This window comes from Mobula birostris, chromosome 5 (genome assembly GCF_030028105.1).
Source record: "Mobula birostris isolate sMobBir1 chromosome 5, sMobBir1.hap1, whole genome shotgun sequence".
NCBI classification, from domain to species: domain Eukaryota; kingdom Metazoa; phylum Chordata; class Chondrichthyes; order Myliobatiformes; family Myliobatidae; genus Mobula; species Mobula birostris.
In genome coordinates this window covers 97989325-98007630 of record NC_092374.1, presented here as the reverse complement: position 1 = coordinate 98007630, position 18306 = coordinate 97989325, and the positions used below count along the sequence as shown (strand labels likewise).

The window sequence follows — 18306 nt, the reverse complement described above, 5'->3', positions numbered from 1 at the left end:
GGGGTTACCAATCCTGTGTGTGTCAGTGATGATGGGAGAGGTGTTGCCAAGACTGTGTATGTCAGTGGTGCTGTGTGAGGGTCTGCCACACCTGTATGTGTCTGTGGTGATGTGTGAGGGGTTGCCAAGTCTGTATGTCACTGGTGATGGGTGAGGCGTTGCCAAGCCTGTGTGTGACAGTGTTGATGGGTGAGGGGTTGCCAAGCCTGTGTGTGTAAGGGGCGATGGGTGAGGGGTTGCCAAGCCTGTCTGTGTCAGTGGTGATGGGTGAGGGGCTGCCAAGCCTGTGTGTGTCAGTGGTGATGTGTGAGGGCTGCCAAGCATCTGTCTGTCAGTGGTGATGTGTGAGGGGCTGCCAAGCCTGTGTATGTCAGTGGTGAGGTGTGTGAGGGGTTGCCAAGCCTGTGTGTGTCAGTGGTGCGGTGTGTGAGGGGCTGCCATGCCTTTGTGTGTCAGTGGTGATGGGTGAGGGGCTGCCAAGCCTGTGTGTGTCAGTGGTGAGGTGTGTCAGGGGTTTCTAGGCCTGTGTGTGTTAGTGGTGACGTGTGTGAGGGGCTGCCGAGCTTGTGTCTGTCAGTGGTGAGGTGTGTGAGGGGCTGCCAAGACTGTGTGTGTCAGTGGTGATGTGTGAGGGGCTGCCAAGCCTGTGTGTGTTAGTGGTGATGGGTGAGGGGCTGCCAAGCCTGTGTGTGTCAGTGGTGATGGGTGAGGGGCTGCCAAGCCTGTGTGTGTCAGTGGTGAGGTGTGTGAGGGGCTGCCAAGCCTGTGTGTGTCAGTGGTGATGGGTGAGGTGCTGCCAAGTCTGTATGTGTGTGTCAGTGGTGATGTGTGAGAGGCTGCCAAGCCTGTGCGTATCAGTGGTGATGTGGGAGGTGCTGCCAAGCCTGTGTGTGTCAGTGGTGATGGGTGAGGGGTTGCCAAGCATGTGTGTGTCATTGGTGAGGTGTGTGAGGAGTTGCCAGTCTGTGTGTGTTAGTGGTGAGGTGTGTGAGGCTCTGCGAAGCCTGTGTGTACGTCAGTGGCAATGGATGAGGGGCTGCCAAGCCTATGTCTGTTAGTGGTCATGGGTGAGGGGTTGCCAAGCCTATGTGTGTCAGTGGTGATGGGTGAGGGGTTGCCAAGCCTGTGTGTGTCAGCTGTGATGTGTGAGGGGCTGTCAGGCCTGTGTATTGTTGAGTGTTGTTCAGACTGCAGTCATTCAGGCATGTGGAGCATGTTCTGTCACGCTCCTGACCTCTGCACAGGCTTTGGGTAAATGGACAGGTGCTGGGAGTTAGGTGGTGTGTATGCTGCTGCCTGGGTTTTACCTTAATGGTGTAAGCAATACTGTCTGGGGTGTATCGTACCGTGTTTAGCTGTAGGATGTGTACAGTGCTGCCTGGGGCTTACCTATATCGTGTGTACCTGTATCCTGTATACAGTGCTACTTGGTGGGTGTCTGTATTGTGTTTACAGTGTGGCCTTGTGTGTATGTGTAATGTGTGTACCTGTATCGTGTGTACAGTGCTGCCTGGCGTGTACCTATATCGTGTGTATTTGTATCCTGTATACAGTGCTGCCATGTGTGTACCTGTATCCTGTATACAGTGTGGCCTGGTGTGCCTGTATTGTGTGTACCTGTATCCTGTATACAGTGCGGCCTAGTGTGTATCTGTATCGTGTGTACCTGTTCCGTGAGTGCTTATACCATCCCTATATTTCTGTCTGTGGGTCTACACTGCTGCAGCCCCCACTCCCACCCCTGGCTAGGTGGGGCAGGGGACAATGTATCGTCCCTGGGCTCATAGAAGAAGGGCTCAGCTCATCTAGGGCAGGCAGTTGGAGGAATGGGATAATTGAATGTAAGTTCCTGCTTTCCTCGTCCCTCATCCCTCCCACCCACCAGGTGTCTGCAGAAGACCTTTACCTGTTGTCCTTGCCCTGACGGAGGCTAGGGAACCGCTCTCCTCCCCACCGGATCCGCTTGATTCCCCTTTCGTTCGCTGGATCCACTCCCTAGGCTGTTCCGCAGCACCACCTGTTGGTCTTCAGCATGTGCTACTTGTGAAGGCCTTCACCTTCCAAGGCCTGACCAGGTCTTGCATTGGAGTGGTCCCTTTTTGCTGCACCTTGGGCAGGATCCTGAGGAACTGGACTGTAGCACAAGGGAAGTAACTCTGGTTATGGAGTACCCGGAGCTGCCCAAGGGGGTGAGGGTTGGCACTAACTTTAGTCATTCTTTCTGAACACACCAGGAGTGGGTCTCTCAGTGCTCCGGTCTGCTATGCAGTACAGTACGCTCAGCAAACCAACCTCTGTGATGTTCCCTATACACTCCCCAAATCTATGGTTCCCATAGTACTCAGAAATCCCTGTTTCCCCACAGCCCCTGACCCCTGAGGTGAGGAATTCTATCTTGAAGTAATTCTTGGCTGGAGCGATTCTAGGGTTGGATGGGAATGGCTGGGTTTGCCCCCACACATGGTCACATGATGAGAATTCAACCTATTCCACCCTTTGTGTGTGTGGCGTTACTCATCTGCCTGTCTCTACTGACTAATCCACTGTCTTGGTGATTCTGATTCTTGCGTGAGTCTCTACCCCCACCAGCCCTCAGGTAGTGAGTCCCTCTTGGGGAAACAATTCTTCAAATTCCTTTAAAATCTTTTACATCTTTGAGTGAACTCTCTCTGGTTTCTCTCTGTCCGCCAGAGAAAGCAGGATCTCCCAATGGCCACACATTTTAATTCCAAGTCCCATTCCCATTCTCATATATCTATGCACAGCCTCCTCTACTGTCAAGATGAAGCCACACTCAGGTTGGAGGAACAACACCTTATATTCCATCGGGGTAGCCTCCAACCTGATAGCATGAACATTGACTTCTCTAACTTCCATTAATGCCCCACCTCTCCCTCGTACCCAATCTGTTATTTATTTGTTTTTTCTCTCTCTTTTTCTCCCTCTGTCCCTCTGACTATACCCCTTGCCCATCCTCCCGAGTTTTTCTCCCTCCCCCTTTTCCTTCTCCCTGGGCCTCCTGTCCCATGATCCTCTCATATCCCTTTTACAATCACCTGTCCAGCTCTTGGCTCCATCCCTCCCCCTCCTGTCTTCTCCTATCATTTTGGATCTCCCCCTCCCCCTCCCCCTCCCACTTTCAAATCTCTTACTAGCTCTTCCTTCAGTTAGTCCTGACGAAGGGTCTCAGCCTGAAACGTCGACTGTACCTCTCCCTAGAGATGCTGCCTGGCCTGTTGCGTTCACCAGCAACTTTGATGTGTGTTGCTTGAAATTCCAGCATCTGCAGAATTCCTCGTGTTTGCGTCTCTCTGGTTTTAGATGCCTTTCCTTTTGGCAAAAGCTTCCTTCTATCGTGCTTATCTATGCCTCCACATAGCACGTGCACCTCAGTCAGGTCTTCTGTCAGTCTCCTCCACTCCACCCCATCCGACCTCCCTTTCCATAAATGAACCACCCCATCCCAGGACCATCCTGGGGAATTGCCCCTGTACTCTGGTGAACAAAATTCACACTGGGCTCCTTCTGTGGTCTAACCCACACTTTATAAAGCACTTCCGAACAGTCCTGTTCTCTCTCCTTCATGATTAGGATCCTGGGATTACATTTCCACTCTCTGGGATGTCAGCAGCATATGTACCTTTGACGTTTGCTGGCATCTTATACATATCCCTGACCATGGAACTCGTAGAGCTCAGTGTGTTATGCTTGGGGCAGACGTTGTAGCAGATGGAGTTCAACTCCCACTGCCGGATCTGCCACCCTCTGTACTGCCTCTCCCACAGTGCTGTCCTTTCTTGGACAGTTTGGGGAGCTGTCAGCCTGTGTAGGACACCCTCTGCCAGTGTGGGATGCTGTTTGTCACTGCCAGACTAGTGCCGGGTGCTCTCTGTCAGTGTGGGCAATACAGGCACTTTGGCGCCACAGAGCACTCTCTGCCTGTGCCTGGCTAGTATGGGGCAATATGGAGAACTTCCTGCCAGTTCAGACTGCCCTCTGCCAGTGCTTGGCCAGTGTGAGGTCCTGTCTGAAAGTATGGCCGATACAGGGCACTCTGTCACCACAGAGTGCTCTCCGCCAGCCGGCCGGTGTGTGTGTGTGTGTGTAGGGGGGGCTCCGCCAGGGAGGTGATATCTGCCAGTGGGGTGTGAAGCACCCTCTGCCAGTGCTGGGCCCATGCTGGCTACTCTGTGCAAGTGTGGGACACTCTGGCAGTGTGATGTGTTGTTTGTCAGTGACGGGTCCGTGCTGGCCGCTCTTTGTCAGTGCGGGCCAGTGCCCTGAACGGCTCTAGCAGCTGGCGGTTGAGGGATTTGATTAGCCTGTGTCCGCCAGCAGCTGTGGGGCCAGCCCCTGACTGAGCTCATTAAGTGATTGACTGATAGGCTGTGGCAGAGAGGGTGGAGGCTGGGCTGCAGACTGTCTGGCGTGTGTGTGGGGAGGAGGGGGTCGAGCAAGGGCTACTTGACACAGCTGCGGGCTCCTGGCCAGCCCCAGGTTATTTTGGTCTGGGTGGGGGGGCGGGGAGTCATTTAGATATGTCATAATGCAGGAGTTAAGAGCTGCACTCTGTGCTGGACACCAGACACCATTCGCTGCCTTCCATGGAAAAGAACTTTGGAGGTCGGGGACTTGGCCTGAAGTGGATTGGCTAGGCTGACAAGGTGGATGAGGCAGCTGGTTCGACTACACGTGTGACATTTACAGGGACAGCAAGCTTGGGCTACCCTCAGTTGCTGTTTACTGGTGGCCTGACCAACTCTGGCAGTGCCTGGCGAGGCTCTCTCCGTCCTGCCTGCCATCCGTCCACTGGTAAATGCAGTATCCCACTCCCCCTCCCCCTCCCCAGCCCTTTATAGAAAGATGCCCTGGCGGACCCAGGCTGACGTCCTGTCAACGTGAGCTCGCCCCTGACTGCTCAGTAAGAGGGAAACACCTGGGGATGTGGAGCATCTCTGGGGAGTGAGGGAGAAGTTACTGGAGTTGAGCGCTCTGTCCTAGTCCATGGGAGATGGATCATGGGGAGGAAGGTACGTCACGCAGGGTGCTGCCTCAGTGGAGGGTAAGCATACCCACTCTGTGGGATGCGCAGGGAGCGTGGCGGTCATGGCTGCAGCTGCTCAGCACTCAGTTGAGTGTTGGGTGATTTCTTGTGGCTGGATAAACGAAAACAGACTGGTACCTCTGAGGTATTGAGGAATAGGCACTGTTACCAACACGAGGCATTCAGCATCCCACCTGTGGTGAGTGGGTTCGCAATGTGTGGGTCAGTGGTGAGTGGGTCCAAGGTGCCTGGGTATGTGAGTCTGCGGTGCCTGGGTCGGCAGTGCGTGGGTATGTGGGTATGTGGGTCCGCAGTGCGTGGGTATATGGGTCTGCAGTGCGTGAGTATGTGGGTATGTGGGTCCGCAGTGCGTGGGTATGTGAGTCCGCAGTGCGTGGGTATGTGAGTCCGCAGTGCGTGGGTATGTGGGTCCGCAGTGCGTGGGTATGTGAGTCCGCAGTGCGTGAGTATGTGAGTCCGCAGTGCGTGAGTATGTGGGTATGTGGGTCCGCAGTGCGTGGGTATATGGGTCTGCAGTGCGTGAGTATGTGGGTATGTGGGTCCGCAGTGCGTGAGTATGTGAGTCCGCAGTGCGTGAGTATGTGGGTATGTGGGTCCGCAGTGCGTGGGTATGTGGGTCCGCAGTGCGTGGGTATGTGAGTCCGCAGTGCGTGAGTATGTGGGTATGTGGGTCCGCAGCGCGTGGGTATGTGGGTCCGCAGTGCGTGGGTATGTGGGTCCGCAGTGCGTGGGTATGTGAGTCCGCAGTGCGTGGGTATGTGAGTCCGCAGTGCGTGGGTATGTGGGTCCGCAGTGCGTGGGTCTGTGAGTCCGCAGTGCGTGAGTATGTGAGTCCGCAGTGCGTGAGTATGTGGGTATGTGGGTCCGCAGCGCGTGGGTATGTGGGTCCGCAGCGCGTGGGTATGTGGGTCCGCAGTGCGTGGGTATGTGAGTCCGCAGTGCGTGGGTATGTGAGTCCTCTGAGTGGGTATGTGGGTCCACAGTGCGTGGGTATGTGGGTCCGCAGTGCGTGAGTATGTGAGTATGTGGGTATGTGGGTCCGCAGCACGTGGGTATGTGAGTCCTCTGAGTGGGTATGTGGGTCCGCAGTGCGTGGGTATGTGAGTCCGCAATGCGTGGGTATGTGAGTCCGCAGTGCGTGGGTATGTGGGTCCGCAGCGCGTGGGTATGTGAGTCCTCTGAGTGGGTATGTGGGTCCGCAATGCGTGGGTATATGGGTATGTGAGTCTGCAGTGCGTGGGTATGTGAGTCCGCAGTGCGTGGGTATGTGAGTCCGCAGTGCGTGGGTATGTGGGTCCGCAGTGCGTGGGTATGTGAGTCTGCAGTGCATGGGTATGTGAGTCCGCAGTGCGTGGGTATGTGGGTCCGCAGTGCGTGGGTATGTGAGTCCGCAGTGCGTGAGTATGTGGGTATGTGAGTCCGCAGTGCGTGGGTATGTGAGTCCGCAGTGCGTGGGTATGTGGGTCCGCAGTGCGTGGGTATGTGGGTCCGCAGTGCGTGGGTATGTGGGTCCGCAGTGCGTGGGTATGTGAGTCCGCAGTGCGTGGGTATGTGGGTCCGCAGTGTGTGAGTATGTGAGTCCTCTGAGTGGGTATGTGGGTCCGCAGTGCGTGGGTATATGGGTCCGCAGTGAGTGGGTATGTGAGTCCGCAGCGCGTGGGTATGTGGGTCCGCAGCGCGTGGGTATGTGGGTCTGCAGCGCGTGGGTATGTGGGTCCTCTGAGTGGGTATGTGGGTCCGCAATGCGTGGGTATGTGAGTCCTCTGAGTGGGTATGTGGGTCCACAGTGCGTGGGTATGTGGGTCTGCAGCGCGTGGGTATGTGGGTCTGCAGCGCGTGGGTATGTGAGTCCGCAGCGCGTGGGTATGTGGGTCCGCAGCGCGTGGGTATGTGGGTCCGCAGCGCGTGGGTATGTGGATCCGCAGCGCGTGGGTATGTGGGTCCTTAGCGCGTGGGTATGTGAGTCCTCTGAGTGGGTATGTGGGTCCGCAGTGCGTGGGTATGTGAGTCCTCTGAGTGGGTATGTGGGTCCGCAATGCGTGGGTATGTGAGTCCTCTGAGTGGGTATGTGGGTCCGCAGTGCGTGGGTATGTGAGTCCTCTGAGTGGGTATGTGAGTACGCAGTGCGTGGGTATGTTAGTCCACAGTGCCTGGGTAAGTGGGTCCGTAGTGTGTGAATCCGCAGTGCATGTGTGTGTAGGTTCATGATGTGTTGGTTTGTGGTTTGTCAGGTAGAGGTTACATGGGGTAAACGTGTCACAGGACATGGGGTATTGCTGGGGAGCATGACCTTTGCCAGTTACTGCATCCCACCTGTGGTGGGAGTTGAGGTGTGTGTGTCTGTGGTGGGGAAGGAGCAGGTACATGGGTAAACATGACACAGGGCATAAGGCAGTGCTGGGCTGTAGGTGTTTAGACAGGGTGGCTGTAAGTGGGCAGGAGTGTGGAATGCAGCAAGTGTTCCCGCAGTATGGACTGCACAGTGCACTGATAACCTCACTGGTGTGTGTGTGTGTGTGTGTGTGTGTGTGTGTGGGGTCAACAGGGGCAGGGTGTGTCCTACAGACTGTATACACTCTAGCTGTTGCTGGAGCATGGACACAGCCACCCCGCTGTGCTTATTGGAATGGAATCTGTCACTGACAGTCTGCCTCTGATGGACAATGCCAGGGCTGCCTTACTGCGGATCAGAAATCTGGTCTGCCCTGTTCTCCAGCGGGGACAAACACTCTGAGTGGACAGAAAGCCACTGGGACAGGAGCCAGGGAGACAGTGGACAGTGTGGTGTCAGTCTGATCAAACAGCTGATGGCAGTGACGTAAGCTGGGGTCTGAAAGCGTTGCTGGTGATTGCCAGCCAGGTAGAGTGGTGAGCTGTAGTGTCCAGGGCTGCCATCCGGGCGGGACGGAGTGGTGTGACCATTGATAGGGGGTGAGCAGGCTGCAGTGGGTGTGGGTGGCGACTGGAGGGTCATGCACCCTGAAGGCCATTGGTATGTTTTATAGTAACTGGTACCTCATTAGGAGAGGCAGAGGCCCTGACAGACCCAACATGGAGATCAGAAGGGAGCAGATCGTTTGTGGAATGGATTTTGATCAGGTCTCCCCTGGAGCTTCATCCAGAAGATTAAGATGCATGGAATTCACAATGACTTGGCCGTTTGAATTCAGAAATGGCTTGTCCATGGAAGATAGAGGGTAGTGGGTGATGGGACTGATACTGCCTGGTGTTCTGCAGGGATCCCTATTGGGGCCTCTCCTGTTTGTGATGGATATAAATGGCCTAGATGAAAATGTCGATGTAAGGTTACAGACTTTATGACAATTGGTGAAGGATACAATTGCGGATATGAATGGGAAAATGGCAGATGGAGTTTAACCTGGGCAAAGATGGAGTGTTGCACTTTCGGGGGGTCAAATGTAAAGGGATGGTACACAGTTAATGTTAAGTGTTGATGCACCAAGGGATCTTGGGGTTAAAGTCCACAGCTCCCTGAAGTTGCCACAGAACTCAGTATGTAAGGAAGTCATACAGCATGCTTGCCTTTATTAATTAAGGAATTAAGTTCAAAGCTTGGGAAGTTGTTGTTACATAAAATTCTAGTGAAGTGGTATCTGGAGAATCACATTCACTTCTGGTTGCCCCATTACAGAAAGAATGTGGAGGTTTTGCAGAGAGTGCAGAAGAGGCTTACCAGAATGCTGCATGGATTAGAGATCATGAGCTAGATAGAACGGGAAGCTGCACAAACTTGCGCTATTTTTTCTGGAACGGAGAACTGACAGAGCTTATAAAATTATAAGATGTAAGGACAGAATTTGTTTCCCCAAATTTAAAACACCTAATCCTAGAAGCTTGCACCTAAGCTGAGAGGGGATAAGTTCAAAGGTGTGTTGGGCACAGAGTGGTGGGTGCCTGGAAGGTGCTGCTGAAGGGTGGTGGAGGAGGCAGATATGACAAAGGTTAAGGAGGCTGTTAGACAAATGCATGAATGTACTGGGAATGAGGGATAGACATGTTGTGCAGACAGATGAGATTAGTTTTAGGATGAATGCAGCTATTATTATCTGAATGATCTTGGCCAAACGGCCTGACCTGTGGGTACTGTTCCAAAATCAACGTTCAGTGAATCGCAGACATCAGAACATCAGAGTAATGGTCTCATTAACAATCAGTTCAAATTGCATCCCCACTGCTACTGTACCCCAGTGTTACCTGGTAAAGGACATGTCTGCACTGGTACTGTACTCCAGTGTTATAGAATGGCAGACCCATTCACACTGGTACTGCACCCTAGTGTTGTACAGTGACAAACCCCGTCCCCACTGGTACTGTATCCCAGTGTTATACGGTTACAACCCCATCCCCACTGGTACTGTACCCGTGTTATACAGTAACAACCCCCATCCCCACTGGTACTGTACCCCAGTGTTATACAGTGGCAAGCCTGTCCCCACTGGTACTGTACCCTGGTGTTGTGCAGAGACAGACCCATCCCCACTGGTACTGTACCCCGGTGTTATACAGTGACAGACCCATCTCTACCGGTACTGTACCCTGGTGTTATACAGTGACAGATCCATCCCCACTGGTACTGTACCCCAGTGTTATACAGTGACAAACCCATCCCCACTGGTACTGTACCCCAGTGTAATACCAAGATGGTCCTGTCCCCTCTGGTACTGAACCTGTATGGTTCCATAAGACATAGGAGCAGAATTAGGCCATTTGGCCCATCAGGTCTACTCCACCACTTCATCATGGCTGATCCTCCCCCCCCGCCCCCCAGTCCCACTCCCCAGCCTTCTCCCCATAACCTTTGATGCCATGCCCAATCAAGAACCTATCAAGCTCTGCCTTAAATACACCCAACAACTTGGCCTCCACAGCTGCCTGTGGTAATAATTTCCACAAATTCACCGCACTCTGGTTAAAGAAATTTCTCTGCATCTCTGTTTTAGATGGATGCCCCTCTATTCTGAGGCTGTGCCGTCTTGTTCTAGACTCCCCCACCATGGGAAACATCATTTCCACAGCTACTCTGTCTAGGCCTTTCAGCATTCAAAAGGTTTCAATGAGATTTCCCCTCATCCTTCTAAATTCCAGCAAGTACAGACCCAGAGCCATCAAACGTCCCTCGTATAATAACCTCTTCATTCTCGGAATCATCCTTGTGAACCTCCTCTGAACCCTCTCCATCTTTTCTTATATGAGGACCCAAAACTGTTCACAGTATTCAAAGTGTGGCCTCACCAGTGCCCTGTAAAGCCTCAGCATCACATCCCTGCTCTTGTATTTGAGACCTCTTGAAATGAATGCTAACACTACATTTGCCTTCCTCACCACCAACTCTACTACTGCGGTGTTGCACAGTGCCAGAGCCATCCCGAGTGGTACTGTACCCTGGTTCTGTACAGTGAAATACCATCCCCACTGCTACTGTGCCCCAGTATTATACAGTGACAGATCTGTCCCTACTGCTATAGCACCCAGTGACAAACTAGTCCCCACCGGTACTATACCCCAATGTTATGCAGTGACAGACCCATCCCCACCAGTAATGTACCCCAGTGTTATACAGTGACTGACCCATCCCCACTGGTACCATAAATCTTGCAAGACCATGGATCTGCCCCTGGAAAGTCTTCACTCTCCAGGGCGTAGGCTTGGGCAAGGTTGTATGGAAGACCAGCAGTTGCCCATGCTGCAAGTCTCCCCTCTCCACGATACCAGTGTTGTCCAAGGGAAGGGCATTAGGACTCATACAGCTTGGCACCAGTGTCGTCACAGAGCAATGTGTGATTAAGTGCCTTGCTGAAGGACACAACATGTGCCCTCGGCTGGGGCTCGAACTCACGACCTTCAGGCAGCTAGTCCAATGCCTTAACCACTTGGCCACGTGCCCACACACTGGTACCATATCCCAATGTTATTGAGAGATGAACCTGTCCCCCCTGGTACTGGTACTGACGGAACAGTCCCCACTGGTATGGTACTCCAATGTCATACAGTGACAGACCCATCCCCACCACTGCTGTACATCAATGTTATACAGTGATAGACCTGCTCCCCACCATTACTATACCCCAGTGGTTATACAATGACAGACCCGTCCCCACAGGTACTATGCCCCTGTGTTATACAGTGACAGACACCTCCCCATGGTACTGCACCCAGTGTTACACAATGACAAACTCATCCTCACTAGTACTGTACCTCAGTGTTATACAGTGACAAACCTGTCCCCACCAGTACTGTACCCTGGTGTTATACGGTGACATACACATCCCAACCGGTACTGTACCCCAGTATTATACAAAGACAGACCAATCCCCACTGCCACTATACCCAAGTGTTATATAGAGGCAGACCTGTCCCCACTGGTACTGTACCCTGGTGTTACAAAGTGACAGATCCATCCCCACTGGCACTGTACCCCAGTGTTGTACAGAGACAGACCCGTCCCCACTGCCACTGTATACAAGTGTAATACAGAGGCAGACATGTCCCCTCTGGTTTTGTACCCTGGTGTTATACAGAGAAAGACCCATCCCAGCTAGTGCTGCATCCAGCATTATACAATAACAGATGCGCCCCCACTGGTACTCTACCCCAGTGTTATACAGTGACAGACCCGTACACACTGGTACGGTACCCTGGTGTTACAAAATGACAGACCCGGTCCCACCAGTACTGCACCCCAGTGTTATACAGTGACAGACCAGACCTCACCAGTACTGCACCCCAGTGTTTTCCAGTGACAGACCCGTCCCCACCAGTACTGCACCCCAGTGTTATACAGTGACAGACCAGAGCTCACTGGTACTGTACCCAGTGTTGTATGCAGTGACAGACCAGACCTCACTAGCACTGTACCCCTGTGTTATACAGTGACAGACCAGACCTCACCAGCACTGTACCTCCGTGTTATACGGTGACAGACCAGACCTCACCAGCACTGTACCCCTGTGCTATATGGTGACAGACCAGACCAGACCTCACCAGCACTGTACCCCTGTGTTATACAGTGACAGACCAAACCTCACCAGCACTGTACCCCCGTGTTATATGGTGACAGACCAGACCTCACCAGCACTGTACCCCTGTGTTATACGGTGACAGACCAAACCTCACCAGCACTGTACCCCCGTGTTATATGGTGACAGACCAGACTTCACTATCACTGTACCCCTGTGTTATGCAGTGACAGACCAGACCTCACCAGCACTGTACCCCTGTGCTATATGGTGACAGACCAGACCTCACCAGCACTGTACCCCTGTGTTATACAGTGACAGACCAAACCTCACCAGCACTGTACCCCCGTGTTATATGGTGACAGACCAGACCTCACCAGCACTGTACCCCTGTGTTATACGGTGACAGACCAAACCTCACCAGCACTGTACCCCCGTGTTATATGGTGACAGACCAGACCTCACCAGCACTGTACCCCTGTGTTATATGGTGACAGACCAAACCTCACCAGCACTGTACCCCCGTGTTATATGGTGACAGACCAGACCTCACCAGCACTGTACCCCTGTGTTATATACAGTGACAGACCAGACCTCACTGGTACTGTACCCAGTGTTGTATACAGTGACAGACCAGACCTCACTAGCACTGTACCCCCGTGTTATACAGTGACAGACCAGACCTCACCAGCACTGTACCTCCGTGTTATACGGTGACAGACCAGACCTCACCAGCACTGTACCCCTGTGTTATACAGTGACAGACCAGACCTCACCAGTACTGCACCCCAGTGTTATACGGTGACAGACCCATCCCCAAGAGTACTGCATCCCAGTGTTATACAGTGACAGACCAGACCTCACTGGTACTGTACCCAGTGTTGTATACAGTGACAGACCAGACCTCGCCAGCACTGTACCCTGTGTTATACGGTGACAGACCAGACCTCACCAGCACTGTACCCCTGTGCTATACAGTGACAGACCAGACCTCACCAGCACTGTATCCCTGTGTTATACAGTGACAGACCAGACCTCACTGGTACTGTACCCAGTGTTGTATACAGTGACAGACCAGACCTCACCAGCACTGTACCCCTGTGTTATACGGTGACAGACCAAACCTCACCAGCACTGTACCCCCGTGTTATATGGTGACAGACCAGACCTCACCAGCACTGTACCCCTGTGTTATATACAGTGAAAGACCAGACCTCACTGGTACTGTACCCAGTGTTATATACAGTGACAGACCAGACCTCACCAGCACTGTACCCCCGTGTTACACAGTGACAGACCAGACCTCACCAGCACTGTACCCCAGTGTTATACAGTGACAGACCAGACCTCTCTGGTACTGTACCCAGTGTTATATACAGTGATACCCATCCCTACCAGTATGGTACCCCAGTGTTATCGTGACAGACCCATTCCCACCAGTACTGTGCCCCAGTGTTAAACTGAGACAGACTTATCCTCTCTGGTACTGCACTCAGTATTATACAGTGATGGACCTGTCCCTGCTAGTACCATATCCCAGTGACATACTAGTCCCCACCGGCACTGTACCTCAGTGTTATACTGAGACAGACCTATCCCCTCTGGAACTACACCCGCCATTATACGGTGATGGACCTGTCCCTATCAGTACTCCACAGTGACAGACTCATCCCCACCAGGACTGTACTCCAGTGACAAACCCATCCCCACCAGTACTGTGCCCCAGTGTTATACTGTGATAGACCTGTCCCCACTGTTACTGTACCCCAATATTGTACAAAGACAGACCTGACCCACTGCCACTGTACCCAAGTGTTATACAGAGGCAGACCTGTCCCCTCTGGTATTGTACTCCGGTGTTACACAGGGAAAGACCCATCCCAACTAGTGCTGTACCCAGCATTATAAGTAACAGATATGTACCCCAATCATACACAGTAACAGACCCAGTGTGATCAGTGAAGGACCTGTCCACAGTGGTGCTGTACCCTGGTGTTACACAGTGACAGACTCACCCTCACTGGTGCTTTACTCCAGCATTATACACTGTCACCCCATCACACCAGTACTGTATCCCAGTGTTATACAGTGACAGCCCCAACCCCATCAGTACTATACCCAAGTGTTATACAATGACAGACCCATCCCCACTAGTACCATACCCCAGCATCATACACTGACAGACCCATCACCACCTGTACTGTACTCCAGTGTTATACAGTGACAGAATGGCCCCTACCAGTACTGTAGCCCACTGTTATGCAGCGACAGAACTCTCTCTACCAGTACTGTACCCCAGTGATACATAGTGACAGACTGGTCCCACTGGTACTCTACCCCAGTGTTATAGTGTCAGACCAGTCCCCACGGGTACTGTACCCCAGTGTTATACAGTGATGGACCCACCCCCATGGGTACTGTACCCCAGTGTTATACAGTGATGGACCAACCCCCTCTGGTACTGTACCCCACTGATACATAGTGACAGACCTGTCCCCACTGGTACTCTACCCCAGTGTTATGCAGTATCAGACCAGTCCCCAGTGGTACTGAACCCCAGTGTTATACAGTGACAGACGGGTCCCACTGGTACTGTACCCCAGTGTTATACAGTGACAGCCCGCCCCCTCTGCTGTACCCCAGTGTTGTACAGTGACAGACCCGTCCCACTGGTACGCCACCCCAGTGTTATACAGTGCCAGACCCACCCCCACTGGTACTGTACCCCAGTGTTATACAGTGACAGACCCGTCCCCTCTGGTACTATACCCTGCTGTTATATAGAGACAAACTCATCTATACCAGCACCGTACATGTTAGTTACTTAGTGCAGACCTGTCCGTATAGGCACTGTACTCTAGTTTTGTATCGCAGGGCTGTATTGTGGGCCTTTTAGTGTTTGTTGAATGATGTGCTGATCTGAGTACCGATGGTGTCCCTCAGATAACCAGTTCCGCATGTCGATCCTCGAGCGTCTGGAGCAGATGGAGAAGCGAATGGCTGAGATGGCAGCTTCGGGTCACTGTCAGAGTGTGCGCACAGGAGGCAGGATGCAGATTCAGGTACCGTGTGGGCAGGGGGGACCTTCCTGTTGCCTTTCTTCAGGGTGAATGTGGCTCAGTGTCTGAATGCCTGGCTCCTGCTCGCTGTCTGTGTTCCCATCCCTCCACATTCAATGCTGCCAGTGCCTGCTCTTTCCCTCATTAACACAGGAGATTCCACAGTCGCTGGAAATCCGGAGCAACACCGACACAGTGCTGGAAGAACTCAGCAGTCAGAATGCATAGAGTGTACTGTAGAACAGTACAGGCCCTTTGGCCCACAATGTTGTGTTGACATTTTAACCTACTCTAAGATCAATCTAACCCTTCCCTCCCACAAAGCCCTCTATATTTCTATCATCTATGAGCCTATCTATGTCTCTTAAATGACCCTAATGTATCAGCCTATGCCACCACCACCACCACTGGCAGTGCGTTTCACACACCCACCACTTTGTGTTTAAAAAAAAAACAACTACCTCTGATAACCCTCCAATTACCTTAAAATTATGCCCCCTTGTATTGGACATTTCCACACTGGGAAAAAGTCTTTGGCTGACTCTCAACCTGCTTCTCTCTGATGAGGAAAGCCCTAGCTTGCTCAGCCTTTTGTCATAAGACATGCTTCTAATCCAGGCACCATCCTGGATGCACCTTCTCTAGAGCTGCCACATCTTTCCTATAATGAGGCGACTGGAACTGAACACAATATTCCAAATGTGGCCTAACCAGGGTTTAATAATAGCTACAACATTACCTCGTGGCTCTTGAACTCAATACCCAATTAATGAAGGCCAACACACCACACGCCTCTTAACTTGTGTGGTAACTTTGAGAGACCAATGGACGTGGACCCCAATCGCTCTGTCCCTCCACGCTGCTAAGGATCCTGCCATTAACCCTGTAATTTGTCTTCAAATTCAACCTTCCAAAATGAATCACCTCACACTTTTATGGGTTGAAGCATCTGTGGAATGGAATAAACATGAATGATGCTGGACTGTTCATTCTCCTCCGTAGATGCTGCCTGACCTGCTGAGCTCCTCCTGCAGCTTATGTGTGTTCCTCCTTTCAAAGTTCAAAGTAAAACTAAACAAATGCATGTATCCATCCATACATAAGCAATAAATAATGAAAACGTGAGATGAAGAGTTCTGGATATGGGTCGGTATGTTGTGGGAACTGTTCAGTGTTGGGCTGACTGAAGTTAGGAGACCGTTCCTGAAGCTGGTGGTGTGAGGCCTGAGACTCATGCACCTCATCCTGATGGCAGCAGGAAGGAGAGAGCATGACCTGGGTGGTGGGGGTCCTGCTTCCTTGTGACATGGCTCCTTGTAGATGTGATCAATGGTTGGGAGGGCTTTACCCAAAGACCAAAGAGTGGATTATTGAGTGCAGGAGGAGGAAACGAGAGGTCCATGAACCAGTCCTCTTCAGGGCATCAAAGCGTCAGCAACTTTAAATTCGTTGGTGTTATCAATTCAGATGATCTGACCTGGGTCCAGCATGTAAGTGTCATTACAAAGAAAGCACAGCAGTGAATTTACTTTCTTAGAAGTTTGTGAAAGATTTAGCATGTTACCTAAAACTTTGACAAACTTCCTCATTGTGAGTCCCTTCTGCTGTGACAGATGATCTGGTACTTCTTACAGCCACCCTACCGGCAAGTTCAGCAGTGTGGGAGGGAGTCCGCTCAGTGTTGCCAGGGGCTGTGCCCTGTGGACTCGGTAATGGGGACATATTTACGCTTCCTGCTCTTGTGGAATTATCCATTTGGTGAGGTGCCTCTCTCTGGATTACCCATGACGTTAATCAGGGGTGTGATGGGATTACTGTTACCTGGAATTAATGCCGTAAGCCATTTAGTGATCAGATTCCGCTCTGCGCTCTCCTGTTTCCGTTGGAGAGGGTGGCTGTAGACGTCAGCCAGTGATTCCCCACCTCTTTGTCCTCCTCAAATTACCAGCTGACGACTGGGCTGCAAGTTCAGGAGGTGGTTTCTCTGACCCTTCCTGGTCTGCATTTGTATTAGAGCCCAGTGAAAACCCCTCCCACCACCTTTCCTGTCTGAAGACACCCCTCACTGTCACAACCCCTCTCACTCCCTTCACCATGATTCCTGACTCCGTCCTGTCCTCACCCCCTCTAGGGTACAGGCAGATGGGTGATGGGTACGTGAGAGTGGCCTCTAGCATCTAGGCCGTTGGGGTGATCGGTGTGTCAGGATGGAATGTAGTATATCGGTGGACAGGGTGTAGGATACAGGCGGATGGGGTGATGAGCGTGTGAGGGTAACGTGTAGAATACAAGAAGATGGGTAAATGCATGTGTTGGACTGGATTGGGGAAGGTTGGGCTGGAAGTTTCAGCAGCAGAGGGAGAGGCAGTTATTTGGCACTGGGTGAGTGACAAAGTGCGAGGGGCAAGTGTCATGGGGTGGGGGTGTAGGAGGGCTGGAATCCAATGCAGAGACAAATTTAAAGTAACCTGGAAGTGTGTGGAGCGTGGACGAGTGAGGGTTACTGATGCCAAATCCCTCCTATCATTCTATTTTTGCATTTGGGGAGGGCAGAGTCTCTGCAGCGCAGAGACCCACATTCTGGCTAATTTTAACCATGAGCAGAGAGCTCCGGCAGTTATAGATTAGCTGGGATATTTCTGGCCAGCTGCTTTTGAAGCAAGTGGATTAAAGCCAGAGTTTGTGGAGCAGGATTAAAGAGCCTGTTCCGCTCCAGCCCATACTGAGCCAGGACAGGTCAGCTGTCAGTGGAAAGTATGTCTGTGAGGCAGCGGCTTTCCGTCTGAGGCTAGTGGAAACTTCAGAACTGTCCCAAGACTCAGATAACCTCCCCGCCCCCAACTTTCATCTCCCCTTCCCACCCCCAACTTTCCTCTCCCCTCCCTGCCCCAACTTCCCCTCCCCTCCCTGTCCAACACCTCCCCAACTGTCCCCTTCCCATCCCATCTCCACTGTTCCCATACTTCCCCTCCCCTGCTCTGCTCTCCTCGCCCCTCCTCACCATTTCCCTGCCCACCCTAATTCCCCCACACTTCCCTCCCTTTCCCAACACTCCCCTCCCCTCCCCAACACAGCCCTACTCCCCCAACAATCGCCTCCCCTTCTTTCCCCTCCTTCTCCTCCCTTCACTTCCCTTCCATTCCCCTCTCATCTCCAACTCTCCCCTCCCCTCCTCACATCTCTTTTCCCCAGCTCTCCCATCCTC

General features: G+C 52.4%; 1 protein-coding gene across 5 annotated transcripts in view; it reads left to right on the top strand.

Moving 5' to 3' along the window:
* The window catches only part of LOC140197915 (calmodulin-binding transcription activator 2-like), a 216123-nt gene that overhangs the window by 156441 nt on the left and 41376 nt on the right, over positions 1-18306 (top strand). For all 5 annotated transcript variants that reach the window (XM_072258518.1, XM_072258515.1, XM_072258516.1 and 2 more), the window contains one exon: positions 14986-15104. In XM_072258518.1, coding sequence (XP_072114619.1) covers positions 14986-15104 — 119 coding nt within the window. The remainder of the gene's footprint in view (positions 1-14985; positions 15105-18306) is intronic.